The sequence below is a fragment of the Echinops telfairi genome, unplaced genomic scaffold, assembly GCF_000313985.2.
Source record: "Echinops telfairi isolate 266 unplaced genomic scaffold, ASM31398v2 ScPeMD7_20;HRSCAF=75, whole genome shotgun sequence".
Lineage (NCBI taxonomy): Eukaryota > Metazoa > Chordata > Mammalia > Afrosoricida > Tenrecidae > Echinops > Echinops telfairi.
The window spans coordinates 10,138,290-10,162,135 of NW_022103917.1; the positions used below are offsets into that span (position 1 = coordinate 10,138,290).

General features: G+C 43.6%; 1 protein-coding gene across 1 annotated transcript in view; it reads right to left on the minus strand.

Annotated features, from left to right (window-relative positions):
- LOC123521491 (P2R1A-PPP2R2A-interacting phosphatase regulator 1-like) overlaps window positions 1-18,703 on the minus strand; it is a 40,495-nt gene extending 21,792 nt beyond the window's left edge. Inside the window, exons 1-3 of the mRNA XM_045288375.1 lie at window positions 18,654-18,703; window positions 18,259-18,435; window positions 9,798-9,876 (exon numbers count right to left, since the gene is read on the minus strand). Coding sequence (XP_045144310.1) covers window positions 9,798-9,876; window positions 18,259-18,359 — 180 coding nt within the window. The 5' untranslated portion in view covers window positions 18,360-18,435; window positions 18,654-18,703. The remainder of the gene's footprint in view (window positions 1-9,797; window positions 9,877-18,258; window positions 18,436-18,653) is intronic.
- Window positions 18,704-23,846: the final 5,143 nt, after the last annotated feature.

Below are 23,846 nucleotides of genomic sequence, written 5' to 3' on the forward strand. Positions count from 1 at the left end.
CCCCCCAAGAGCACATTTGCTTAAGAAAGGTTCCCCACTGGAGATGGGGAAGAGGCCTGCTGAGATGATGAAGGTCTGTATGGTGGAGGAGGGGGAGGCAGAAGGGAGAACTGCTCAGAAGAGGGAAGAATGGCAGCCTGGCCCAGCCCTGGAAGTGGATGGTAGCCAAGAGGCAGTAGAGAAGAGGCATGCTCAACCAATGGGCACTAGACAAAAGACGTTTCTGTAAAACAGAGAAGCAGAAATGTATTGAATTTTTAAACACATATGACTTTTCATGGAGCAAATTGCCTTGCTAATTATATTTAGCTTAAGCCTGTGCAAAGTCAGTTTTGTTTTGTTTTTTAACTTATTTGCTAGTCAGAGGTTGGGGGAACCAGCCAAGGTTGTAAAAGTAACATTAGACAATTCACAGTGTATCACTGACAATTCAGTAGGTATAAATGATGTCGAACATTAGTGGCAACTACTCCTTCACCAGGAGTCCTGGTGGTTGAGCCTCAGTGGTTAAAGGACTCAGCTGCTAGGTTGGCAGTTCGAACCCCCCAGTTGATCCATGGGAGGAAGATAGGAAAGTCTGCTACTATGAAATACTCAGTAGTTAAAGGGCTCAGCAGCTATCAGAACAATTGGCAGTTTGAACCCAGTAGCTGTTGCAAAGGAGAAGGAAGGCTATGGAAGTTGGCTTCCATAAAACACTACAGCCACCTTGGAAAATCTTTAAACCAATAAAACGAAGCTCAACAAGTCAATGCCAACTCCTAGCGACTCTCTAAGACGGGGCAGAACAGCCCCTGTGAGTTTCTGAGACTGCGACTGTTGATGGAAGTAGAAATCCCAGTCTTTCATCCCCGGAGAGGCAGTTCACAGCCCAACTCTTTACTGCACCACTAGGGCTTCCTGGAAACTCTAGGAGCAGTTCAACTCCTGGCTTCTTATCGTGGAAATACAAAGAACCCTTAAGTACATCAATATGGATCCTTCTGTTTACAGAACTGTGTGTTTCTGCTCTGAGAGGAAGGAGTGATTAAAAAGGGCAATCAACTAGTAAACGGTAGCCTGGGTGGCATAGCGGTTACTCATTATGCTGCTCACCGCAAGGTCAGCGGTTTGAAACCACCAGCCACTCCAAGGGAGAAAGGTGAGGCTTTCTGTTCCCATAAAGGCTTACAGTTTCCAGTCTCAGAAACCCGCAGGGGCAGTTCTATCCTCTAGGCAGTGATTTTTTTTAAATTTTGTATTCGCCTGTGAGACCTTACCATCCACTGGGGAAAATCAGAGATTGTAGCAAATACCATACAGGGGAGGAGGAAATGAGTGTCAACTGCAAGGAGGAAGTATCTAAGAGGGTTGGGGACAGATGACAAAGGCATGGGTGACATTCGAGTTCGTCATTGTAGGATGAGCTCACAGATGAGTTGAAGTGCCTGGCTGGTTTAGGAAAGGTGATTCATCAGGGTGGGTGCTGTCCCTAGAGGCCAGCAGCTTCTGAGGCTGGGAGGAGAAGATGCTGGGCAGCCTTGAATGCCATGCTAAAAAGTTTGAACTGAGGCAAACGGAACTGCTCTAGCATATATGCACAGGCAGAGAGCAGATTCAAACAGGACCACTGATTTGAGTTTGGAACAAATCCACTCAACTCTTTGTCCGAGCCTTGATAACGTCCTCGCTGAAGAACGGGGAGGAAGGAGGAAGGAGGTGCTTGATGGCTGAGGATCCATCTTAAAGTATAAGGAAGCTCGGTTAGTGGAACTCTTATTAAAATTTATGCACCAATTACTAAAGTTAGTTATGAAGAAATTGAAGAATTCTACCAACTTCTCCAATCTCAAATTGCCCAAACATGCAAATAAGGTGCACTGGTAATCATTGGTGATTGGAATGCAAAAGTTGGAAATAAAGAGGAAGGAACAGTAGTTGGAAAATATGTTCTGGTGATGGAAATGAAGCTGGAGATTACATGATATAAAATTGCAAGACCAATGACTTCTTCATTGCCAATATCCTTTTCCAACAACACAAATGGCAACTATACGCATGGCCATTGCCAGATGGAATGCAGATGAATCAAGTTGACTACATCTGTGGGAAGGGACAATGGAAGAGTGCAATATCAGCCAAAAATAAGCTCAGGGGCCAGTTATGAAACAGACCTTTAACTTCTCATATACAAGTTCAGGCTGAAGTTGAAGATAAAATTTATAAGTCCAAGAGAGCCAAAATATGACTCTGCGTATATGCCATCTGACCTTAGAGAACATTTCAAGAGCAGATTTGGATTGCATTCAACAGTAATGAAGAAAGGTCTCACGAGTTGTGGGATGAAATCAAGAACAAGATGCAGGAAGAAAGCAAAGGGGGATTAAAAATACCAGAAAGAAAGGATCAAAGTGGCTGTCAGAGGAGACGCTGACATGTGTTGTCAAATGTACAGTAGTGAAAGCAAATAGGAGAAACTAGGAAGAAAACGTTGAACATAAATTCTCAAAGGGTAGCTGAAGAAGACAAAGTATCATAATGAGATGCGCAATGACCTCACGTTAGCAAACCAAAAGGAAGAACGCGCTCAGCACATCTCAAGCTAAAAGAAGTGAAGGGAACATTCAAGTCTTATGCTGAAAGATTGAAGGATTCTATGGGCAAAACATTGAAAAATGTAGGAAGTATCAAAGGAAGATGAAAGGAATCAGTGTGCCAAAAATTGTCAATATTCAACCGTCTCCTGAGGTAGCATATGATCAAGAATCCATGATACTGGAGCTGCCTTGAAGGCATTAGAGAAAAACAAGTTTCCTGGAATTGATGGAACGCCAATTTAAATATTTCAACAAGATGATGAAATATAGAAGTAGTCACAAGAAATTTGGACAGAAGCTACCAGGCCATTTGACTGTAAGACATCCATATTTGTGCCCGTTCCAAAGTAAAGTTATCCAACAGAATGTGGAAATTATCAAATAGTATTCATAATTATTCATGTAAAAACAACAAAAAATTGCCTGAGAGTACTCACAAATGGCTCCAGCAGTACATCAACAAAGAAGTGCCAGAAACGGAAGGCAGATTCAGAAGAGGACATGGGATGAGGGACATCGCTGCTGACATCAGATGGATGTCGGCTGAAAGCAAAGACTACCAGAAAGGTGTTGACATGTGTTCTATTAACAGTGTGGATCATAACAAACTACAGACAGCATTGAGAAGAATGGGAATTCCAGAGTACTTCATAGTGCTCATGGCAGGACTTGTATAAGGGACAAGAGAGCAGTTCAAACAGAGCCAGGAAACGCGGTATGGTATCAAATCAGTAGAGGTGTACATCAGGGTCGTATCCTTTTACAGTAGGTATTTCATCTGTATGCTGAGCAAAGAATTCAAGAAACTGGACTACATGAAAAAGAACGGGTCATTAAGAATGGAAGATGGTATTACCTGCCTGTGACACGCAGATGGCACACCCTTGCTTGCTGAAAACGACAAAGACTTGGCACCCTGGCTGATGAAAATCAAAGGCTGCAGTCTTCAGTATGGATTGCAACTCAATATAAAGAAGATCCACTCCTCACAAATGGACCAATAGATAACATCATGATAAACTGAGAAAATGTTGAAGTTCCCAAGAATTTTTGTTTTGCTGGGATCCATAATCAATGCTCATGGAAGCAGCAGTGGAGAAATCTAATGATTGGGTAAAGACGCTGCAAAAGATCTATTTGGTATTGAAGAGAAAAACTGTCATTTTGAGGACTAAGTTGCACCTGATTAAAGCTATGATGGTTTTAATTGCCTCATATGCATGGGAAAGCCGGATCTTGAATATGGAAAAGGAGAAAGGGGTTGATACATCGAATGAAGGTGCTGGGAAAGGACAGTGAAAGTACCGCGGACTGCCAGAAGAACCCTCGCATCTGTCTTGGAAGAAGTTACACAAAGACTGCTCCTTGGAAGGGAGGCTGGGGAGACTTCTCACCTACTTTGGACATGTTATCAGGAGCGATCAGTCCTTGGAAAAGGACATCGTGCTTGGTAAAGTAGAGGGACAATGAAGAGAGGGATATCCTCAATGTGCTAGACACCATAGCTGGCTCAAATGTAAAACGGTTGCGAGAAAGACGCGGGACCGGGCCATGTTTAGGGCTGTTGTACATGTTTCACACATTGTACACGTGTTTTGGGTTGCTCTGAGTTGGAACTGACTTGATGCCAATCAAAATTCATCTGCAACACCATTTCTATAGACTCAAGATGATACTCTGTGGATGTACCAGCCAGATTTCAGCTCACTCAATCATCACAACAACCCCATAACATCAACATTACCATAATTTCAAATGTTAGAAAGCTGGGGGCTAGAGAGATTAAGGAACCGGCTTAAGGTCACACAGCAGGTAATTGCAAGAGCTGGGATCCAAGGACAGATCATGAAGGCTCATGCCTCTAACCTAGTTCCTAGTGCTAGATATTCAGATTGTTCCCACATTTTCTCACATGTTCTGATAAATGATGTTGTGATAACATCTTTTCAGTCGATCTCTGTAAGAATCCTCAACTAATTCTTTAGAATAAATTCACAGAGGCAGAATTTCCAAGTCACAAGTTTGTTGATACTCTTTCCCACACTGCCCTTCAGAAGAACCATACAAATGTACCCTAAAAGCAATATGTGAGATGATCCATTAATTCATACCCTTACCCTATCAGACATTGTCTACTAACTTGAACATTTGTATACTGGTTCTTAAGCAGTGAAATCAGGGTGCGATGTAACAACGATGAAAAATACAACTTTCCTCTAGTTCCTAAGTGTTTCCTCCCCGCCCCCACTATCATGACTCGAATTCTACCTTGCAAGTCTGGCTAGACCACAGGATGTACACTGGTACAGATAGGAACTGGAAACACAGGGAATCCAGGGCGGATGAGCCCTACAGGACCAGTGGTGTGAGTGGCGATACTGGGAGGGTAGAGGGAGAATGGGTTGGAAAGAGGGAACCGATTACAAGGAACTATATGTGACCTCCTCCCTGGGGGACGGACAACCGAAAAGTGGGTGAAGGGAGACGTCGGACAGGGCAAGATATGACAAAATAATAATTTATAAATTATCAAGGGCTCATGAGGGAGGTGGGAGCGGGGAGGGAGGGGAAAAATGAGGACCTGATGCCAGGGGCTTAAGTGGAAAGGAAATGTTTTGAGAATGATGAGGGCAATGAATGTACAAATGCGCTTTACACAATTGATGTGTGTATGGATTGTGATAAGAGTTGTATGAGCCCCTAATAAAATGATTTTTTTAAAAAGAAAGTAGAGTATACTGTTATTTATACAGTTTGGGCTATTCTTTCACATTGCTCCCCTTTATTAATTCACTGAGAAGTAGTTGTGCATACAACAAAGGGGCAAGGAACCCTAAATACACACACACACACACATACACATACATACACACACACACACACATGTGCACACACACACACACTTCTTCCTGGAATATGTAGACTTAATATGTTTGGATCTTGCTACTGCTGTTCAAATCTTCATTATTCAAATGCCCGGAAAGGTCACAGGACACAAAATGTAAAATGTAAGTTTTACCAGCTAATTGAAAATAGCTGGTAAAATTGAATGTAAATATATGCACATAAAATCAACACATCTCTCTCTATAAAAATGATGGCACTTTAACTGTGTTATAATGACTAGATAGAAATAAAATAAAAGCAGAGAAGAGAATTGCATGGCGTGGCATGCTGTTCTAAATTAATTATGAAAGACTTCCTAGAAGAGATTAATTTTAATTGATACCTAAGGGATGGGAAGGAATCGCTTTAGTTTCCGGCCAGGGCTTAACATTTCCGATTGGAAAACCTTCTCCAAGAAATCATGAGATTTGCCTGACTCAAACGGATGACATCATTGGGCGTCTAGTGGGAAATGTCAGGAGTGGGTAGGGTTTTCATTGGAGCCACAGAACCAAACACTCTGGGAATGTTTTTAAATTGGCTGAACTATAGATCGAATATTGAACTTGGATGATTCTTTTTGTACTATCATGAAAAATAAAGCAGAAAAAAACAGAACAGCAGAAAAAGGAATTCTCCCAAATGGTTAAGGACCATACACAGTACTCGCCAGGGAATTACCTTAGATAATTTTTCTACATTAAGATTGAAATACAGTCATGCATTGCATAATGTGCACTCAGACAAAGTCTGACTGCATCTACCTCAATGGTCCTATAAAGTTAGAAGCGGAGTTCAGAAATCTAAATCAAAGAAGGGGGTGTAATGGATGTAACTGGATGTAGCACACACAACAGCTTCCTGCACATGTGTCTTGTATACAAGTGTATCATGGCACCGTACCTATATAACCTGTGATATAGCCGTGTTTATACTTTTATAATTATTTCATTGTGAACTTTCCCTACTTACAGAAATAAAACGTTTTACATACAATAGTGCCTGCTTTGACTTTGTGTGTGGCACATCTCGAGTCGTGTGCTGTTCTCTCTGTTTAGGTTTCTTTAGGCAGCATTACTGTGAAGTGCATCACGGCTCGCAAATGCAGCCAAACCAATGTGCCACTGATGGCAGCAGCAAGAGGCAAAGGAGAGGTATCGATGCGGAAGGGAAACCAAATGCTATGAAACAGCATCAAGATGGAGACCAATGGTTGCTATGGCTCACAATTTAGGCATGTTTGCAAAATTGTCCAAATCTCGTGGTGTTCTAGTTCACAAAAACCTCTCGTCGACTTTAAGTGACCTATGAGTGCCAAGAGTTTCCAGAGATGAAAGTAAATCTCCCTGGTGGCCTTTGTGTATGTTTTCTGTGTCTTTCTTGTATGCTCTCGGAGACGGGGTGGAAACTAAGAAGAAAGCAAGAGGACCGGCAGTGGGAGGGTCGCTGCGCAAAGGTTATCTCCAAGAGTTATTGTCAGTGAAGAGATGAAGATAAAAAACATGAAGTAAAACAAACAAACAAACGTGAAGTAGGAGTCCCATCTAAAAGAAAGGCCCTAGAAAAGTGATACTATAAAGGCATTTTAAGGTGATTTTGAATTTCCCGAGGTTTGCTAGTGTTAACCCATTTTCTACTATTCTATCGAGTGACAAGACACAGAGAGAATTCAGGCCAAGGGCTGTATACCATGCCTATGAATGCCTCTGCCAAGTTCCGGGAGGGGTTCAGGGTGGCTTACAGTGGTATTGAATATTAATTGACCATGGGCTAGCATAGGACTGCATTATGTACATTTGCTCCTGGGTGGCCCAAAAAGTGGGACAGGTGTTTTAGCTACTAATGGGAAAAGCAAAACCGAGGTAGATAAATTATGATCAGTAGCCACAAAATTCGGAGTCCCTGGCTGGCAAAACGGTCCAGTACTCCATTCCTAGCTGAAAGTCCAGTGGTTTGCGCCCAACCAGCGGCGCCGTGGACGATGACAGCCAGGAAACCCTATGGAGCTGTTCTACTCTGCACGCCCAGGGTTGCCATGAATCACTCAGCATCGCCCCTAAAATTCCCCAGAAAACCCCACTGCCATCAAGGTGATGCAGATTCATGGGGTTTCCAAGGCTGCCAATCTTTACAGCAGCAGAAAGCCTCCTCTTTCTCCGGAGGGGTAGCTGGTGTGATGGAACTGCCGATCAGCAGCCCAACTTGTAACCCACTACCCCGCCAGGTGTAAGATTAGAATGGACCAATGATTGAAGATAAGCACAACCATTTGATAGGGAGGTGAAACCTTCCTCCTGTTTCCATTGGAGAGGGAGGGTAACAACACAGCTGTGGCAGACACAGCGGGGCCAGAAAGAGAAGGGGACGGGTATGCTAACTCCAGAGCTCTTGGGAAATCAAGCCAAGGGTCAACTTGGGGTGCGGGGAGGGATAGTCCTACTCAGCAGTAGTCCTTAGGAACTGCTCGTTAGCAGAGGTTGGGTGGGGTAGGCTCCTGATGCTGTGGTTCTCGTTGTTAGCTGCCATCAAGAAGGTTCGGACTTTGCAGAGGGGTAGTGGGGAGATGAGTCACTTAGGGTTCAGTATAGCAATAATGAAACCCATAACCTCCCTCTAGTTCTTAAACGCTTCCTCCCCCCAAATACCAGGACCCCAATTCTGTCTTGCAGACCTGGTTAGACCAGATGATGCACAGCGGTACAGATGGGAATTGGAAACGCAGGGAATCTAGGACAGATGAACCCCTCAGGACCAGGGGTGACAGTGGTGAAACCAGGAGGGAAGGGGGGTGTAGAAAGGGGGAATTGATCACAGGGAGCTACATGTGGCCTCCTCTCTGGGGGACGGGCAGCAGAGGGGTGGGTGAAGGGAGACGCCAGGCAGAGTAATATAAGATACAATAATGATTTATAAACTATCAAGAGTGCATGGGGGAGAGGGGAGGAGGAAGGGAGGGGGAGGGGAAAAAAGGAAAATGAGCTGATTCCGGGAACCCAAGAGGAAAGCAAATTTTAGGAATAATGAGGGCAACAAATGTATAGATGTGCTTTACACAATTGATCTATGTATTGTGATGAATTGTATAAGCCCCAATACATTGATTTTTTTAAAAAGAAAGAAAAACATGTAAAAAAAAAAAAAAGAAGGTTCGGATTCATAGCAACCATACAAACAAGCCCCAAACCAATCCCATTGCCATGACATCCAGTTTTACTCAGAGCAGCCCTCCATAGGCTTTCCAGGATGGTCACTCTTCATGACGGTGACCCTCTGTTGAGTGACTCCCTCTTGTTTGTTGTTGTTAAATGTGAAATAAATAATAGTAAAATGTAAGGGTTCTCCAGTGTGTCCTATGGTAACTTGTAACTTGCTAGGTTTCCTGACTTTCAGCTTGTGAAAATGTAATACAAACAGCAGTGAATGGATCTCCAAGGTTGGCTTCCAGGAGGGGTAATGACAAAATGAAAGGGCAGATATTTTAAAAGTATTTATAACACTAAGACTCAAGCAGGTGCCCTGGTGGTATAGTGGCGACAAATTGAGCTGCTAACCCAGGGTCAGCAGTTCAAAACCACTAACCCCTCCATGAAAGAAAGATGAGTCTTTCTAGAATGTTCTTTTAAAAAAAATTTCTGAAGCCAAGAGCTCTGACACATCAAATCCCACCTGAGGGTCAAAGCCAAGTGGGATCGAGGAGCGTTGTAGTTCTACTTGCCGTTACTGTAGTTCTTTTTCCCTCACTTGTGTCTAGAGGACCTATTATAAATACCAATTCCCAGGTGCTACCCCAGACCTACTGAATCCAAATCTCTGGCTGGGGAGGTCAGATTGTCTGTGTTTGAACAAGGCATCCAGGTTGATCACATGAGACCATTATTGTAAGAGGTCGGGGGAGGGGGGGAAGAAGACAATGACATTCCTACCAAAGGGAACAGACTTTGGAGGTTGGCCAGGGGGAAGGGGGAAGGACAGGGGAGGGAAGATGGAGCCATGAACCAGAGCATTGACACGTGTCGACTTGGATAACAGAGGAGGAGTTCCATAAGATGGAGAAGAGAAGTGGGGATGGGGTGTGATGACTGGAGTTGGGTGGGGGGTGGGGGGGTTGTGGTGGGACGGTGTTGAGTGATTTGAATTATTGAATGAAGAATTGATAGTCTGAACTATAACACCCATACATACGTAATTCACGATAAAAAATCATATGATTAAAAAGAAAACAACACAAAACAAGTCCTCCACATGAATTCTGATGCCTGCTCAAGTTTGAGAACTGCTGGTTCAAACCGACAGCCCAGGCCTTGGACAGTGAGGCCACTGTAAGTCTTTTCTTACCAGACAGTGGTGGCTGAAAGACTGTGTCACTTTCTGTTTAGTTCTTAAGACGCCAGCTGGGAACACCTGGGAGTGATCACTATGGAACAAACACAAGAAAACGGGAAGATTTGTCATATAAAATCCTCTACAGATATTTTTTTAAACAAAAAGACAGAAAACTTCTACTTAAACAGTAATGTCATTAATGTCATTGGCTTCTTTGTGGAGACAGCGGTGCAGATGTAGAAATACAAACAGAGAGAGAGAGAGAGAAAGAGAGAGAGAGAGAGAGAGCCAGAGAGTGAGACAAAGCCTTAGTGCCTTAGTTGGCTGAACCAAAACATCTTTTTATGTAAGTTATTCTCAAGTATGGCACTTTACCTCTAATCAAGCTACTGCATGAGAATCAGTATAATTCATTGTGACCTTAGAAAGACATCATTTCCATGGAAACTCCTTCCTACTGAAACTGATGTTCAAGGGTTCCAATGTGCGTCAATTCCCTTGCAACTCCTACATTTCCACATGAGAGTCTGAGTCAACATGAGGGCCAGCAAAGGTCAACAGATATGAGGCTCACACAGGGCTGTCTTTGGCCTCCATGGGGGTCTACGGCAATTTTGGAACCACATTGAAGACACTAGGAGATGGTGCGTAAAAAAAGCCCAGTCCAGCTTTCTATGGGAAAACGGCCCTGGCACCATAACAAACCATAACAGACTCGCTGTCATCAAGCCAATTCCAACTAGTGACCCTATAGGGTAGAGTGAAATTGCCCCTGTGGGTTTCTGAGACTGTAATCTTTACAGGAGGAGAAAGCCTCATCGTTCTCCTTCAGAGCAGCTGGTGGTTTCAAACTGCTGACCTTGTGGCTAGCAGCCCAATGTGTAACCCGCGATGCCACCAGGGCTCCTAAGACACAGAAGTTTCAAATAACCACCGAGTTCTCACATACCCTTAGCCTTGCTTTCCCCCAGTGAAGGCGAGAAACCATCTTCACCTCCTTTCCTTTCTGGGCCTCTCTATGTAATCAGGGGCCAGGCCCTTTGGGTTAATATTCAAGTGCAAACCATTTGTACCAACCTGGACCGTTTTACCTCTACATTGGAGGTTGTGGTGATTGTTAAGTGCCCTCCAGATGGTTCTGATTCATAGCAAATCCATGGACAACTGAGCAAAATACTACCTGGTCCTGTCCCTTCCTCACAATCATTGCCATGTTTAAGTTCATTGTCATACCTATTGTGTCAATCTATCTCGTTTAAGGGGGGTTGGGGGTGGAGTCTTCCTCCTTTTTGGTGAACTACTACTTTCCCAAGCATGATGTCCTTCTCCAGGGACTGGCCCCTGCTGACGACATTTCCAAAGTATGGGTGATGAAGTCTGGTCATCCTTGCTTCCAAGGAGCATTGTGGCTGTACTTCTTCCAAGACAGATTTGTTGGTTCTGTTGTCAACTTATGGTATATTATTGAGTATAATATATTCTTTGTTGACATCCTAATTCAACTGTTAATCTCCCTTACAACCACGTTTGTCTTTCCAGACTCCATGTCAAAAATGATTTCAAAATTTTTTTAGTAAATTTTTTTATAAATTCTACAACCGTCTACATGGTCTTCTCGTCTTGATGCTTTCCTAGGTCACCTTCCTGAAGAACAGCTTGCTCTCACTCTCAGTGACTCTCCCTGCTGAGGGCCAAAATCACTTACCTGCTGGCCTATGGCATACAAAGCCCTCCACAATGGGGCTTGCCTTTGGGATTATACAGCCTAGTACAATTTTGAAACAAAAACTGAGGACAAACAGACGGTTGTGCTATCTTTTTTCCCATTGTCAAGTAAGGTCACATAGGTAGAGAGAGAGATAGAGCAGCATGTTTCCATTTATGACATTTTGGTATTAAATGCAAAAGAGGACTAAGAATCTCATGATACCCTAGTCCTGCTCAGGAAAAAGTGCTGGCAACTCAAAATCTCACTGCCATCAAGTCAGTGCTGACTCAAAGCGAGCCCCACACTTGAGACTGTGACTTTCGGCAGGAGTAGAAAGTCCAGTCTTTCTCCCAAGGAGCTGCCGGCGCTTTCGCAATGCCGACCATGTGGCTCGTGTAACCTCACCACCACTAGACAACTACATAGCAATATATTTAAGTGTGCAGCACATAACTCTTTTCTTGAACCTTTGGTGTGCTTCATCAGGTGAAAGTTTACACAGGAAATGAGTTGTCTGTCCGTTCATTCAGACCTACCTTGAACCCTGACATGGGTGGCAATCCCTGAAGTGCGTCAGAGTCAGTCTCAGAGGTTCCTCCGGGCTCTGTCAGACCAGTAAGTCTGATCTTATTCGTGAAATTGAGTTTGGGTCTATATTTTTCTCCCATTCTATCCCAGGCCTTCTATCATTACCCGAGTAAGACTGGTTGGCCGTTCTTAACATTTTCCAAAGCCATGGCTTGGGGAAAGCCACACTGGAGGCCAGCACTGGGCAGAAACCTTGGGCTAGGCACTCTGCCACTCAGCTCTCTGAAACACACCCACGCTTTTTTGCCTTCACATACGAGCTCATTCTGTCACTGTCATCTAGCTTCTGCATCTACTCATTTAAGGCCCATTCCAAATGCTGCCTTTTCCATAAGCCTTTTCCTTATCCCCCATCAATCATGTTGGAATTCCTCCCTCTTCTTGGACCTTTCCTAGTACTTTCCTTCAGGAGGCCTGATGGCATTGTGGGTTAGGCATGGGGCTGCTAACCACAAGGTTGGCGGGTCAAATATGTCACCCCCTCCACGGGAGGAAAATGAGGCTATCTGCTCCCCAAATGATTTATAGTCTCAGAAACCCTAGGGGGCCATTCCACTCTATCCTAGAGAGTCACTGCAACTCTCAATCAACTGGACAGCAGCGGCTCTAGTGTTTGTCTTCACCCAGTTGCTTTTCCTTGGGAGGACAGGAATCTATTCCAGAAATCACTCATAAGGAAGTAGGAGAAACATTAAAACCAAATGCAAAACCTCGTGCTATTTTGTTGATTCTGACTCATGGTGGTGCAGTGTGTTGTACAGTAGAAATGCTCCATGGGGCTTTCTTGGCTGTCACCATTATTGGAAACAGATCTCCAGGCCTTTCTTCCATGGCACAGCTAGGTGGGTTCGGATAGTTTACTACTCAAGCGCAAAGAAGGACACTATCAAGTCATGTGTTTCATATATATAATTTGGTAGTCGAAGGAGATATTCCCAGTGTTGGCAATTATATTCTCTAAATTTTTTTCTGCCAATTTTAATTATTGAAGACCTTAACTGAAAGAAATCATCTGAAAAGCAAAGATGTCGCTTTGAAGACTAAGGTGTGCTTGGTCCAAGCCATGATATTCTCAATCATCTCATAAGTATGTGAAAGCTGGGCAATCTGTAAAGATCACAGAATCGCTGCCTCTGCATCACAATGTTGGCTAAGCAGATTGCACAGATTACAGACTTGCAAGAAGAACGAGCAAATCTGTCTTGGTAGAAGTACAGCTAGAAATGCTCCTTAACAGCGAGGATGAGGAGACTTTGTCTCAGGTACTTTGGACATGTGATCAGGAAGGACCCGTCCCTGGAGAAGGACTACATGCTAGCTAAAGCCAAGGATCAGTGAAAACGAGGAAGACCCTCAACGAGATGGATACAGTGACTGCAACAATGGGCTCAGGTATAGGAACTATTGGGGGTGGGAGGGATGGTGCAGGACCAGGCAATGTTGTGTTCTGCTGTGCCATAAGATCACTCTGAGTTGGAACCAACTTGATGGTACCTAACAACAACACACGTCAAGTGGTATGAGTCATTCAGCATGAATTCATATAAGCCTGGATGTTCTCTAGAACTGAGTTAAGTCCTGCTTCTAACTTGGGAAAAAAAAGGGAAGGGAATATAGCTGCTTAAACTACAGTAGCTCTATGTCATTATATTCCTAGATCAATAATTCTTCATGGCTACTGTTCTCCCAGATTTTTAAGAGTTCAATAAACCAAATCGTTGACAAACTTTGACTGCAAAAGGCCAAATAGTGAGTATTTCAGGCTTTTTGGTTCATGCAATCACTCACATTTACTCGTCAGGCATTGTAATGGAAAATTAACAATAGACAACAATAAGTGTCATGGTATGCTCCAGTAGGAAGTCTCTGGGTGATGCAAAGGTTAATGTGCTTGCTGCTAACTTTAGCAGTTCAAGTACAGCCAGCGGTGCCTCAGAAGAAAGGCCTAGCAATCTACTTTTTTTAAAAGCCATTGAAAATCCATTGGAGCAGTCATACTATGACATACATGGAGTCACCATGAGTCCAAATTGACTCAACAGCAACCAATATTGTTATGTTGTATTATTTTTTTATCATTTTATTAGGGGGTCATACAACACTTCACAATCCGTACATACATCATTTGTGTCCAGCACATTAGTACATATGTTGACTTCATCATTTTCACAACACCTGCTTTCTACTTGAGCACTTGGTGTCAGCTCATTTTCCCCCTCCCTCTGAACCCTTGCTAATTTATAAATTATTGTTATTTTGTCATATCTTACACCATCCGACGTCTACCTCACCCACTTCTCCGCTGTCCGTCCCCCAGGGAGGAGGCCATATGTAGACCTTGTCATCTGTTCCCCCTTTCTCCCTCACCTTCCCTCCACCCTCCCGATTATCGCCACTCTCTCCACTGGTCCTGAGGGGTTCATCTGTCCTGGATTTACTGTATTTCCAGTTCCTGTCTGTGTCAGTGCACATCCTCCAGTCCAGCCGGATATGTAAGGTAGAATTGGGATCATGATAGTGGGGGGAAAGAAGCATTTAAGAACTAGAGGAATTGTGTATTTCATCGTTGCTACACTGCACTCCGATTGGCTCATCTCCTCCCCACAGCTCTTCTGCAAGGGGATGTCCAATTGTTAAGTACTATTGAGTCAGTTCTAACTCATGGTGACTCTGTGCAAGAGAACCAAACACCGTGTGGTCCTGCGCTGTCCTCACAATTGTTCTGATGTTTGAGCCCATTGGTGCAGCCACGGTGTTCACCCATCTTGCTGAGGGCCTTCCTCTGTTTTGCTACCCCACTACTTTACCAAGCAAGATATCCTTCTCCAGGGACTGGTCTCTCCTAGAACATGTCTAAAGTATGGGAGATGAAGTCTTGCCATCCTTGCTTCTAAGGAGCACTATGGCCGTATTTCTTTTGTCAAGGGATATTCATTTGTTCTTGCGGCAATCCATGGTACTTTCAAGACTCTTCCCCAGCACCATAATTCAAATGCACCAACTCTTCTTTGGTCTTCCTTAGTCAATGTCTATTAACAACTTTACTTATAAAAACCAAGTAGCAGGCCAGATTTGCTCATCAAATTGTAGTTGTTTGCCTTTCAAAAAATTGAGACATGACTGTTTAAATGTAGGGTTAGTGAGAGCTATGTAAAGGGAGTCATTGACAGAAATCCATGAACTCTAACTCCAGTTCTTTTAATAAAAAACAGAGAAGAAAACAATTACCTTTAAATATACTTTGTTACTGACATATAGAAAACCAGCTAGTGGGGAAGAGAATGATTACACAGGTTCAAGAGGTTCAAAATTTTTGACACTGCAATTTATTTTTGTTAATATGAGATGTAGGTAAAACGGTACAGGAGCTTCCTAAAAACAGCAATGTTATATTAAAGAGTTGACATTTAAGAGGGGGAAAAGCTGTGAAAAGCTGATGTGAAAGAGAGGTTTTTTTATATATAGAAAGCAGTTAGCAGAATTGAGAAATTAATCAAGAGGTGCAAAAATACCTAGCAAACTGTGAACAGAATGCTATACTTCCAGGTACACTTTCAAAAGAGGTAGGGCAGCAAGTATCAAAAGGTCACACAAGGTACAGTGAACGTGGGACATACGAGGGGCTAACCCCTCCCCAAAGCACTGTATTTAATTTTGTTTACAAAACAACTGTTATCACCTTCAAAGTACCCTCCATTACACTTAAGACATTTGTCAAATCTGCAAATTCCATTCTTGAAAATATTTTTCAAACTCATGTTTGGATGGCTGACAGTACCACCCTCATTTTTTTTCTTCACTGCTTCTAAGTCGTCAAATCACTGTCAGTCGCAGAAACAAAAAGAAGTTACACAGAGCGAGGTCAGGTGAGTCAGGTTCGTGGGGCAAGAGAGGCATGCTGCTTTTTTGTCCAAAACTGGTGCACTGAGATAGCTGCATGAGCAGGTGCATTGTCGTGGTGTCAAAACCAGTCCTGTGTCTGTCACAAATCTAGGCCTTTTGCCCTGAACATTGTTATGCAATCTTTCCAGAACCTCTAAATAGAAAGCTTGATTAACTGTCTGACCTGGTGGAAGTAACCAAATGCACTATCCCTCTCACATAAAAACAAGCAAATGAGCACATTGCTGTTTGATTTGGGGGGAGTACCCACTTGTATACAACTGAAAAGAAAGAAATTCAACAAAGACTCGGTGGTATATCCTAGCCTGGCCCCAAGCCGTGTAACAATAGCACAAAATATGAGGGGATTTAACAAGTTTGTGGGCAAATGAAATGAAAATATAGTGGAATATCCCCATGCTCTTTTGATGTCCTTTGTATGTTCTCCAGGAACATCACACATCATTTCCTAGAGTACTTCTTTTTGATGGGTGAAAATCCCTAGAGTTGGTCCACTATGGTTAAAAAAAAGGCCCAAATCCTCACAATTGGACCAATATACAACATCATGATAAATGGAGAAAGGGATTTCATCTTGCTTAGGTCCACCAGCAATGTTCACGGAAACAGCCAATCAAGAGAGCAAAGGACCTGTGGCATCAAGCAGATCTGCTGCACGAGACCTCTTTCAAACGCGTTAGAGAGCAAAGACATGACTTGGAGGACGAAGGTACACCTGACCTGTGGCAAGCCCTTTAAAAATTGCCTCCTATGTCATATTGGAAATGTATAAGCCTCCGTTTCTCGTTTGTTAAATACACTGGAGGGTATATCTGGTCGCTGAGTTCCCTGCTAGTCGTCTGTGAGGTTGTGAACTAAATGGTCCATTCGCATGAGGGCAGCAAATATGGAGGAGCATATTCAGTGAACAGACAGTGTTCAGACATTTTTACACGATCCAGAAAAATGTATCGTGCTGGCAGGTGCGATCTGAGACCTCACTTTACAACATGACTTTAAAAAATAAGCTTTAGTGACACAAGAACTTTGGATATACGCACTAAATACAACTAATCACCATTTAGGGCAGTATTTCTGAATCGTATTGTCACTATTGGCTCTCTAAGGAACCCTTTTACATTCTCTTTTTTCCTACTCACCTACTTTTCATGAAATGTTAATACCGCCAAGGGCTCAAACAGAAAGGAAATGCTAAGAAAATGACGACGCCAACACATGTACAAATATGCTGGATACAATTGATGTCTGGAATGTTATAAGCGCTGTAAAAGCCCCCAATAAAATGATTTTTTTAAAAGAAATGTTAATACCACAGCTATACTGTATATCTCTTTATGTGTATGCCGCCCTGGCGGAGAAGTCAGACAAGCGTTGCGCTGCAAGGTCCAAACTGAGAAGTTTGGCAGCTGAAACCAACCAGGTGCTTCATGGGAGAAAGATGAGGGTGCCTGGTCCCCAAAGATGTACCAGATTTTTATGGGGCTGCCTGGTGTCATCACGGTTATGCTTGGGGCTGCGATCCGCAAGGTCCGTCGTTTGAAACCAGCAGCCACTCCGAGGGAAATAGGACTCTTTTCTATGTTGGTAAAGGATTACAGTCTTAGAAACTCACAGGGGCAGGGTCGACTTGCTGGCAGTGGGTCGGCTGAGTTGGAGTAGGGGTGCTGATGGCGCAGCGGGTTGCATGTTGGCTGGCACAGGAGACGAGGCTTTCTACTCCCTTAAGGGGTTCGGATCCCAGAAACTCAGAGGCAGTTCTACTCTGTCCTATAGGGTCACTAAGGAGTCAGAAGGGACTCCATGGCAGTGTGAGTCGGAATCAACTTTATGGCACTGGCTTTTGTTTTGCTAATGATTTATATACATAGAGTATTTGTTTTCTTTTCAGCGCCCAATTGTGGTACTTGAACTTTCTTTCAAATCACAAGGATTATATATACACACTAATCATCATTCAGTGCTGGAGGTGAGGGTCAGGGGTGACTAGGCAGCTGACAGAAAGAAGAAAATTAGAGTCACCACAGAAGATCAAGGGACAGGGGCACATCGGCTACTTCAAAAGAGTGTGGGTAAGAGATGGGGTTGTTTTCTGGTTCCGGTGGCAGTCAGAAGAGGAAGCTCAAGTTCAGACTCCTGCCAACTCCAGGGTGGGTGTGCCCTGTCTCTCAAGCTATGAGCTGGGGTGGGTATTCCATTGCAAAGCACTTTCTCCAACGCCTCTCAGCCCTTGCCCTCCTCTTCCCTTGCCTCCCTCAGGATTACAACCCTGCTCACCTAAACCCATTGATCCAAGGCACCCTGCTAGATCTCCGGATGTTGCTGTCTGCGATGGTCGAACTTGACAGCAGCCTCGGGTCCATTTTCTCCTGTGCCATGTTGACGTCGAGGAAGAAACCACTTCTTAATTCGAATTGCTGTTTTCAATTTCCCCTTCACATATGAGGAAGCTGGCTGGGTAAGGTGTGGGGAGAGGATATAGGGAGAGGAAGGTGGGGGGCGAGAAGAGAAGGCAGCTTTCAGACGCCTGGCAGCCCGCATCTTTGCAGCCCAGCCTCCCTCAAACCAGCAGGACTGGCTCCCCACTTCCTACTCCCCAGACTCTGGGCCCCCTACCTCCACGTCTATAATTCAAATCGGGGGACTCCACTTTCGCGGTCACTGCAGCTAACCTGTTTTATCGCAACCCCAGGCGAACCTTTCCAGCCCAAACAGAAAGCTACCGCCTTTGAAAATAAATTAGAACCCGCCCCTCTGAGCGTGCGCCCTGTGTCCGGCCCAAAGACGCACGTTGATTACGCAGGCAATTAACGTCATTAAAGACCCCGTTGGCATCTTTTGCGGAGGCACAGGCAAAGTCAAAGAGGTGTCTCCCCCTACCCGACCCCACCCCACCCCACCCCCATCGAGATCTCCTCCTCCCGGATCCATAGCGCCAACTATCCGTGGTTGTTCCTAAGAAGTTCGTCTGCTACTTTGTTAACTCTGTAATGGCTGCGTTAACCAACAGTTTAAAAAAAACAGGGGGGGGGGGGGGGGGGGGGTGGAAAGAGTAAGCGGTGTCGTAGCCCCGGCCCTTCTGCCTATTGTCATTATTCATTCTACCGCTTATTTTACTTTTCAAAGCGTTTAAGATTCTTGACAAATAACAAGATTACAGATATATAATTTTTTTTTAATCTATCAATAGTAAGACAATTCACTAAAAAGTCCACTGTCATCGAGTCAACTCTGATGCCAAGCGACCAGATAGGCAGAGTAAAACTGTTCCATTGCGTTTCCTAGGTTATAAATGATGAGCAGACTACCTCATCTTTCTCCTGAGGAGGGATTGTTGGATTTGAACCGCTGACCTTGCGGGTAATAACCCAATTATTAACTTACTTTGCCACCAGAGATCTTAAGACACTCATTGCGACACTCACTGCCATTGAGTTGATTCTGACTCATAGAGATCCTAAGACTTTTTTTTTTTTAATCCTCCACACTAACTGCCATCAAGTAGATGCTGACGCATAGCAACCCTAGAGCAGGGTAGAACTGCTCCTGTGGGTTTCCGAGACTAACTTTGTATGGGAATAGAAAGCCTCATCTTTCGCCTACAGAATGGCTGGTGGGTTTGAACTGCTGACCTCAAGGTTAGCAGCCCAGCGCATAACCACTATACCACCAGAGCTAAATACACAAGATAGCTATTTGATTCCAGCTATTACCAAAGAATTGATACACGTGAATCATGGGGCTGGAGAAAACTATTAAAAGTACCATGGATTGCCAAGAGAACAAACAAATGTCTTGGATGAAGAACAGTCCAAGTGCTCCTTAGAAGGACGGACATGAGTTTGTCTTACATACTTTGGACATACTTTCAGAGAGAATCGTCTCTGGAGAAGGACATCATGTTTGGGAACGTAGAGGGGTAGAGAAAAAGAGAAAGGCTATCAATGAGATGGATTGACACAATAGCTGCAACAATGGGCTCAAGTTTACAAACAATTCTAAAGATGGTGCCAGACCGGACAGTGTTTTGTTCTCTTGTGTATAAGGTCGCTATAGAACGAAACCAACTCTACGGCACCTAACAATAACAACATTACCGAAGCGGAAGAAGTTTCTTAAAGGTGCAGGTAGCTACTTGGTGGCATAGTAGGTTACTTGTTGAGCTGTGAACTGCAAGGTCAGCAATTCGAAACTGCCAGCCATTTGGTGGGAGAAAGATGAGTCTTTCAGCTTCTCTGAGTCAGAGTCCATGGGATGGCAGCAATTTTAGTTCTCTACATGTCGGAAACCAAAACCTACAGATAGATAGGCTGGGTTCGCCATACATAACACACTGTGATTCCGATGACCCGACAGGGTTTTTCCAAGGCCATAAATCTCTATGGAAGTAGATTGCCGCTTCTTTTCCCCAAACTGAGGCTAGCGGGTTCAAACTACTGACCTTTGGGTTAATTTCTTACCGCTGTAACCACTGCCCAATAGGGTTCCTTTCATAATACACACACAGGTTGGCATATCAAAAGGAGAAAGTGCTACACAATCAGAAATCAGTACGCTAATAATATCTAAGGAAACTGTACTTAACTTCTTCCCCTTTTTAACAAACCCCACATTATCATACTGACCTAGCTGTGTTTCTTGATTGGCTCTCACTCTTCCATAGCCAGGTGAATCAACGGTTGGCTTAGATCTGTACCTCAGCACCTACTAGTTCTGCCTCTATATGTTTCAGTCTGCTGTTATCTGCCCCAGGCCTCTCACTTATGAAATGTGTCCCACACGTGTGTCATAATCAGCCCTTTATTGCACTAGTTGCCATGGTTACCTTGAACTTACATTTTGGTCATTATGAGAGCCAGTTAAACTCATTTCCTCAAACCATAAATGCTCCAACCTGGTCCTGCAAAGACTTGACCTTAAAAGTAAAAGACAAGAATTATGTGAATAACATATGCAAGTAATGGCCTTCTTCTTACATATCCTTGAGTTTCTTCTAATTTATCAAGTTCCTGAACGTTAGGTGTTCTACCAGGTTGATTCCTCAGAGTTGGGGACAATAATGAATATGGTCAAGAAATGATTTCTTAGTAGCTTTTGTGAACAAAAATTTTATACCATTACCATTTTGAACAGATGGGGACCATTGCACTTGACAAACTTAATATTGGACAGCTGTATTGAAGAGGCAGACGAACTGTGATTTTGCTAATTGTCAATACCAATTGCATAACTATCAATGGTTTCTGTGCTTTCTCAGTATGTTCATATAATTAACACAGTGCAATGGCCTTCTAGCCCCCTGGGTTGTTAAGGTGGTAAGGATTAAACGAGCCAGTTATTTCCAGAGTGCTTAGAATGATGTGGGGGCACACAGTAAGTACTATATAAATTGTAAAAGAAACAATTCAAGCTTCACATATGTGGAATCACAATGAGTACGGTCTACATAAATCCTAGAAAAAGCAAAAAAGAAATTTCTGTCTCTGTCACTTGTGCTCCAGGCCTTTTGGGATAGTCCTAATATTCTTGAAGCAATTGGTGATTATTATATCGTGTTGACTGCTTTTCACTAGCTGAGTGGGTTCTCATTAGTTCACCTTACATTCACTCCAGTGCTTTTGTTTAGATGTGTCCCTTTTGTCTACTGCAGTGGTTCTCAACTTTCCTAACGCCGCGACCCTTTCATACAGTTCCTCATGTTGTGGTGACCCCCAACCATCCAATTATTTTCATTGGTATTTCAAAACTGTCATTTTGCTGCTGTTATGAGTTAGGTGACCCCTGTGAAAGGGTTGTTCGATCTCCAAAGAGGTTGCGACCCACAGGTGGAGAACCGCTGGTCTAGTGTTTCCACATGGATGATCTGAAAAAGAAATTGGCCCACTGACAGAGACCAACCAGTGGGGTCACTAGGGATAGTGCCACTGGTGCACTGTAGTAACTCATGGTATCCACCCCCGTCTCCACCGACCTTGGGAAAAGTCCATGTGGACTCCTTAGTAATGTTTCTTGTAGTAATGTTATTTATCAACTGGAATTTCTGTATATCACTGAATAATGCAATATCATGACAGAAACAATAAGCAAAATTGAACATGCACCTTTAAATGATGATAGACACATTTTTTTGATAGACACATTCTAAATGTTTTACTTAGTTTAAAGTAAAAATTTGGTAAGAAAACAATAGAAGTTGGGGAAAAAAGCATTTTAGAATGTCAGCAAAATTATAATCATTTTAATATTATTCTTTTTCATTACATGAGATAAACCTGCATGCCCTTAGCTGGGTCTTGTCCCTCAGCCCCTCTCACTATAGTCTTGGACTTCGCGCCTTCACTTGGCCCAGGAAATGGACCAGGAACCAGGAAAGGAGGTCTCTTCGTCCCATCAGTTCAGGAAGCACAATAGGACAGGTCTACAGATAATTATGGGAGAAAGACAAGGCTTTCTATTCTCAAAATGAATGCATAAGCAAATGTGGTGAAGAAAGCTGATGGTGCATGACTGTAAGAAAATACAGCGTCTGGAGTCTTTAAGGCTTAAAGTTAAACAAGCGACCATCTGGCAGGGAAGCAACAAAGCCCATATGGAAGAAGTACACCAGCCTGTGTGATCACGAGGTGTCGATGGGATCAGGTATCAGGCATCAGAAGACCTAAAACAAACAATCATTGATGTGAAAGAGGGGGGCTAGAGTGGAGACCCAAAGCCCATCGGTAGACAATTGGACATCCCTTCACAGAATGGTCACAAGGAAGGGACAAGTCAAACAAGGTGTAGTATAGCACCGACGAAACACACAACATTCCTCTAGTTCTTTAATGGCTGCCCCCCCCCATCATGACCCCAGTCCTACCTTACAATTCTGACTGGACCAGAGCATGTACACTGGTACAGATAAGAGCTATTGATACAGAATCCAGGACAGAGAAACCCCTCAGGAACAATAACGGGAGTAGCCAATACCATGAGAGTAGGGGGAAGGTGGGGGGAGAAGGGGAAGAAAGAGGGAACTGATCACAGTGCAGATGTATAAACCTCCCTTCCCCCAGGGGGAGGAACAACAGAAATGCGGGTGAAGAGAGACAGAGAATGGTGTAAGATATGAAAATAATAATAATTCATCATTAAGCAAGGAGTCATGAGGTTGGGAGGGTGGGGGAGGAAGGGAAAAAAGGAGTTGATACCAAGGGCTCAAGTAGAAAGAAAATGTTTTGAGAATGGTGGTGGCAACATATGTACAATTGTGCTGGATACAATTGATGTATGGATTGTTATAAGAGCTGTAAGAGCCCCCAATAAAATGATTTATTAAAAAAGAAAAAGAAAGACTTCCAGTCTCAGAAACCCATAGGGACAGTTCTGCCCTGGCTTATAGAGTCACTATAAGCAGAATGGACTTGGTGGAAGGGAGCCTTTTGAATGATACTTAACCTGTGGGGTGCGGATATTTTAATCTTCGAACTGCTTCACATCTCACTCCTGTCCTCCAATGGATTGTGGTCATGTGACCCTATGTAGGGCTTTTCAAGGTTGTAAATCTTTACCTGAGAAGACAGCTTCATCTCCGTCACCACCACGACCTCACAGAGAGGAGTAGGCGGGTGGGGGTGGGGGGTGGATGTTGAACAGCCCATCTAGCAGTTCGTTACCAATGCAATGCTCAAGCCGCCATGCCACCAGGGCTCTCTGTGCTTTACTTGACTTCATTAGCCTTCTGGAACGAGCAGCGCCAATGAAATGCCCACTTTATTATTATTCATTTCTTTACTATCAGGAGTACATATGCCCATGTGCAAGAAAGGGAGTTTGTGTGAATTGGGGTGCATTTGGGTGTCACTCCCTCAGACAGTGTCTGCAAT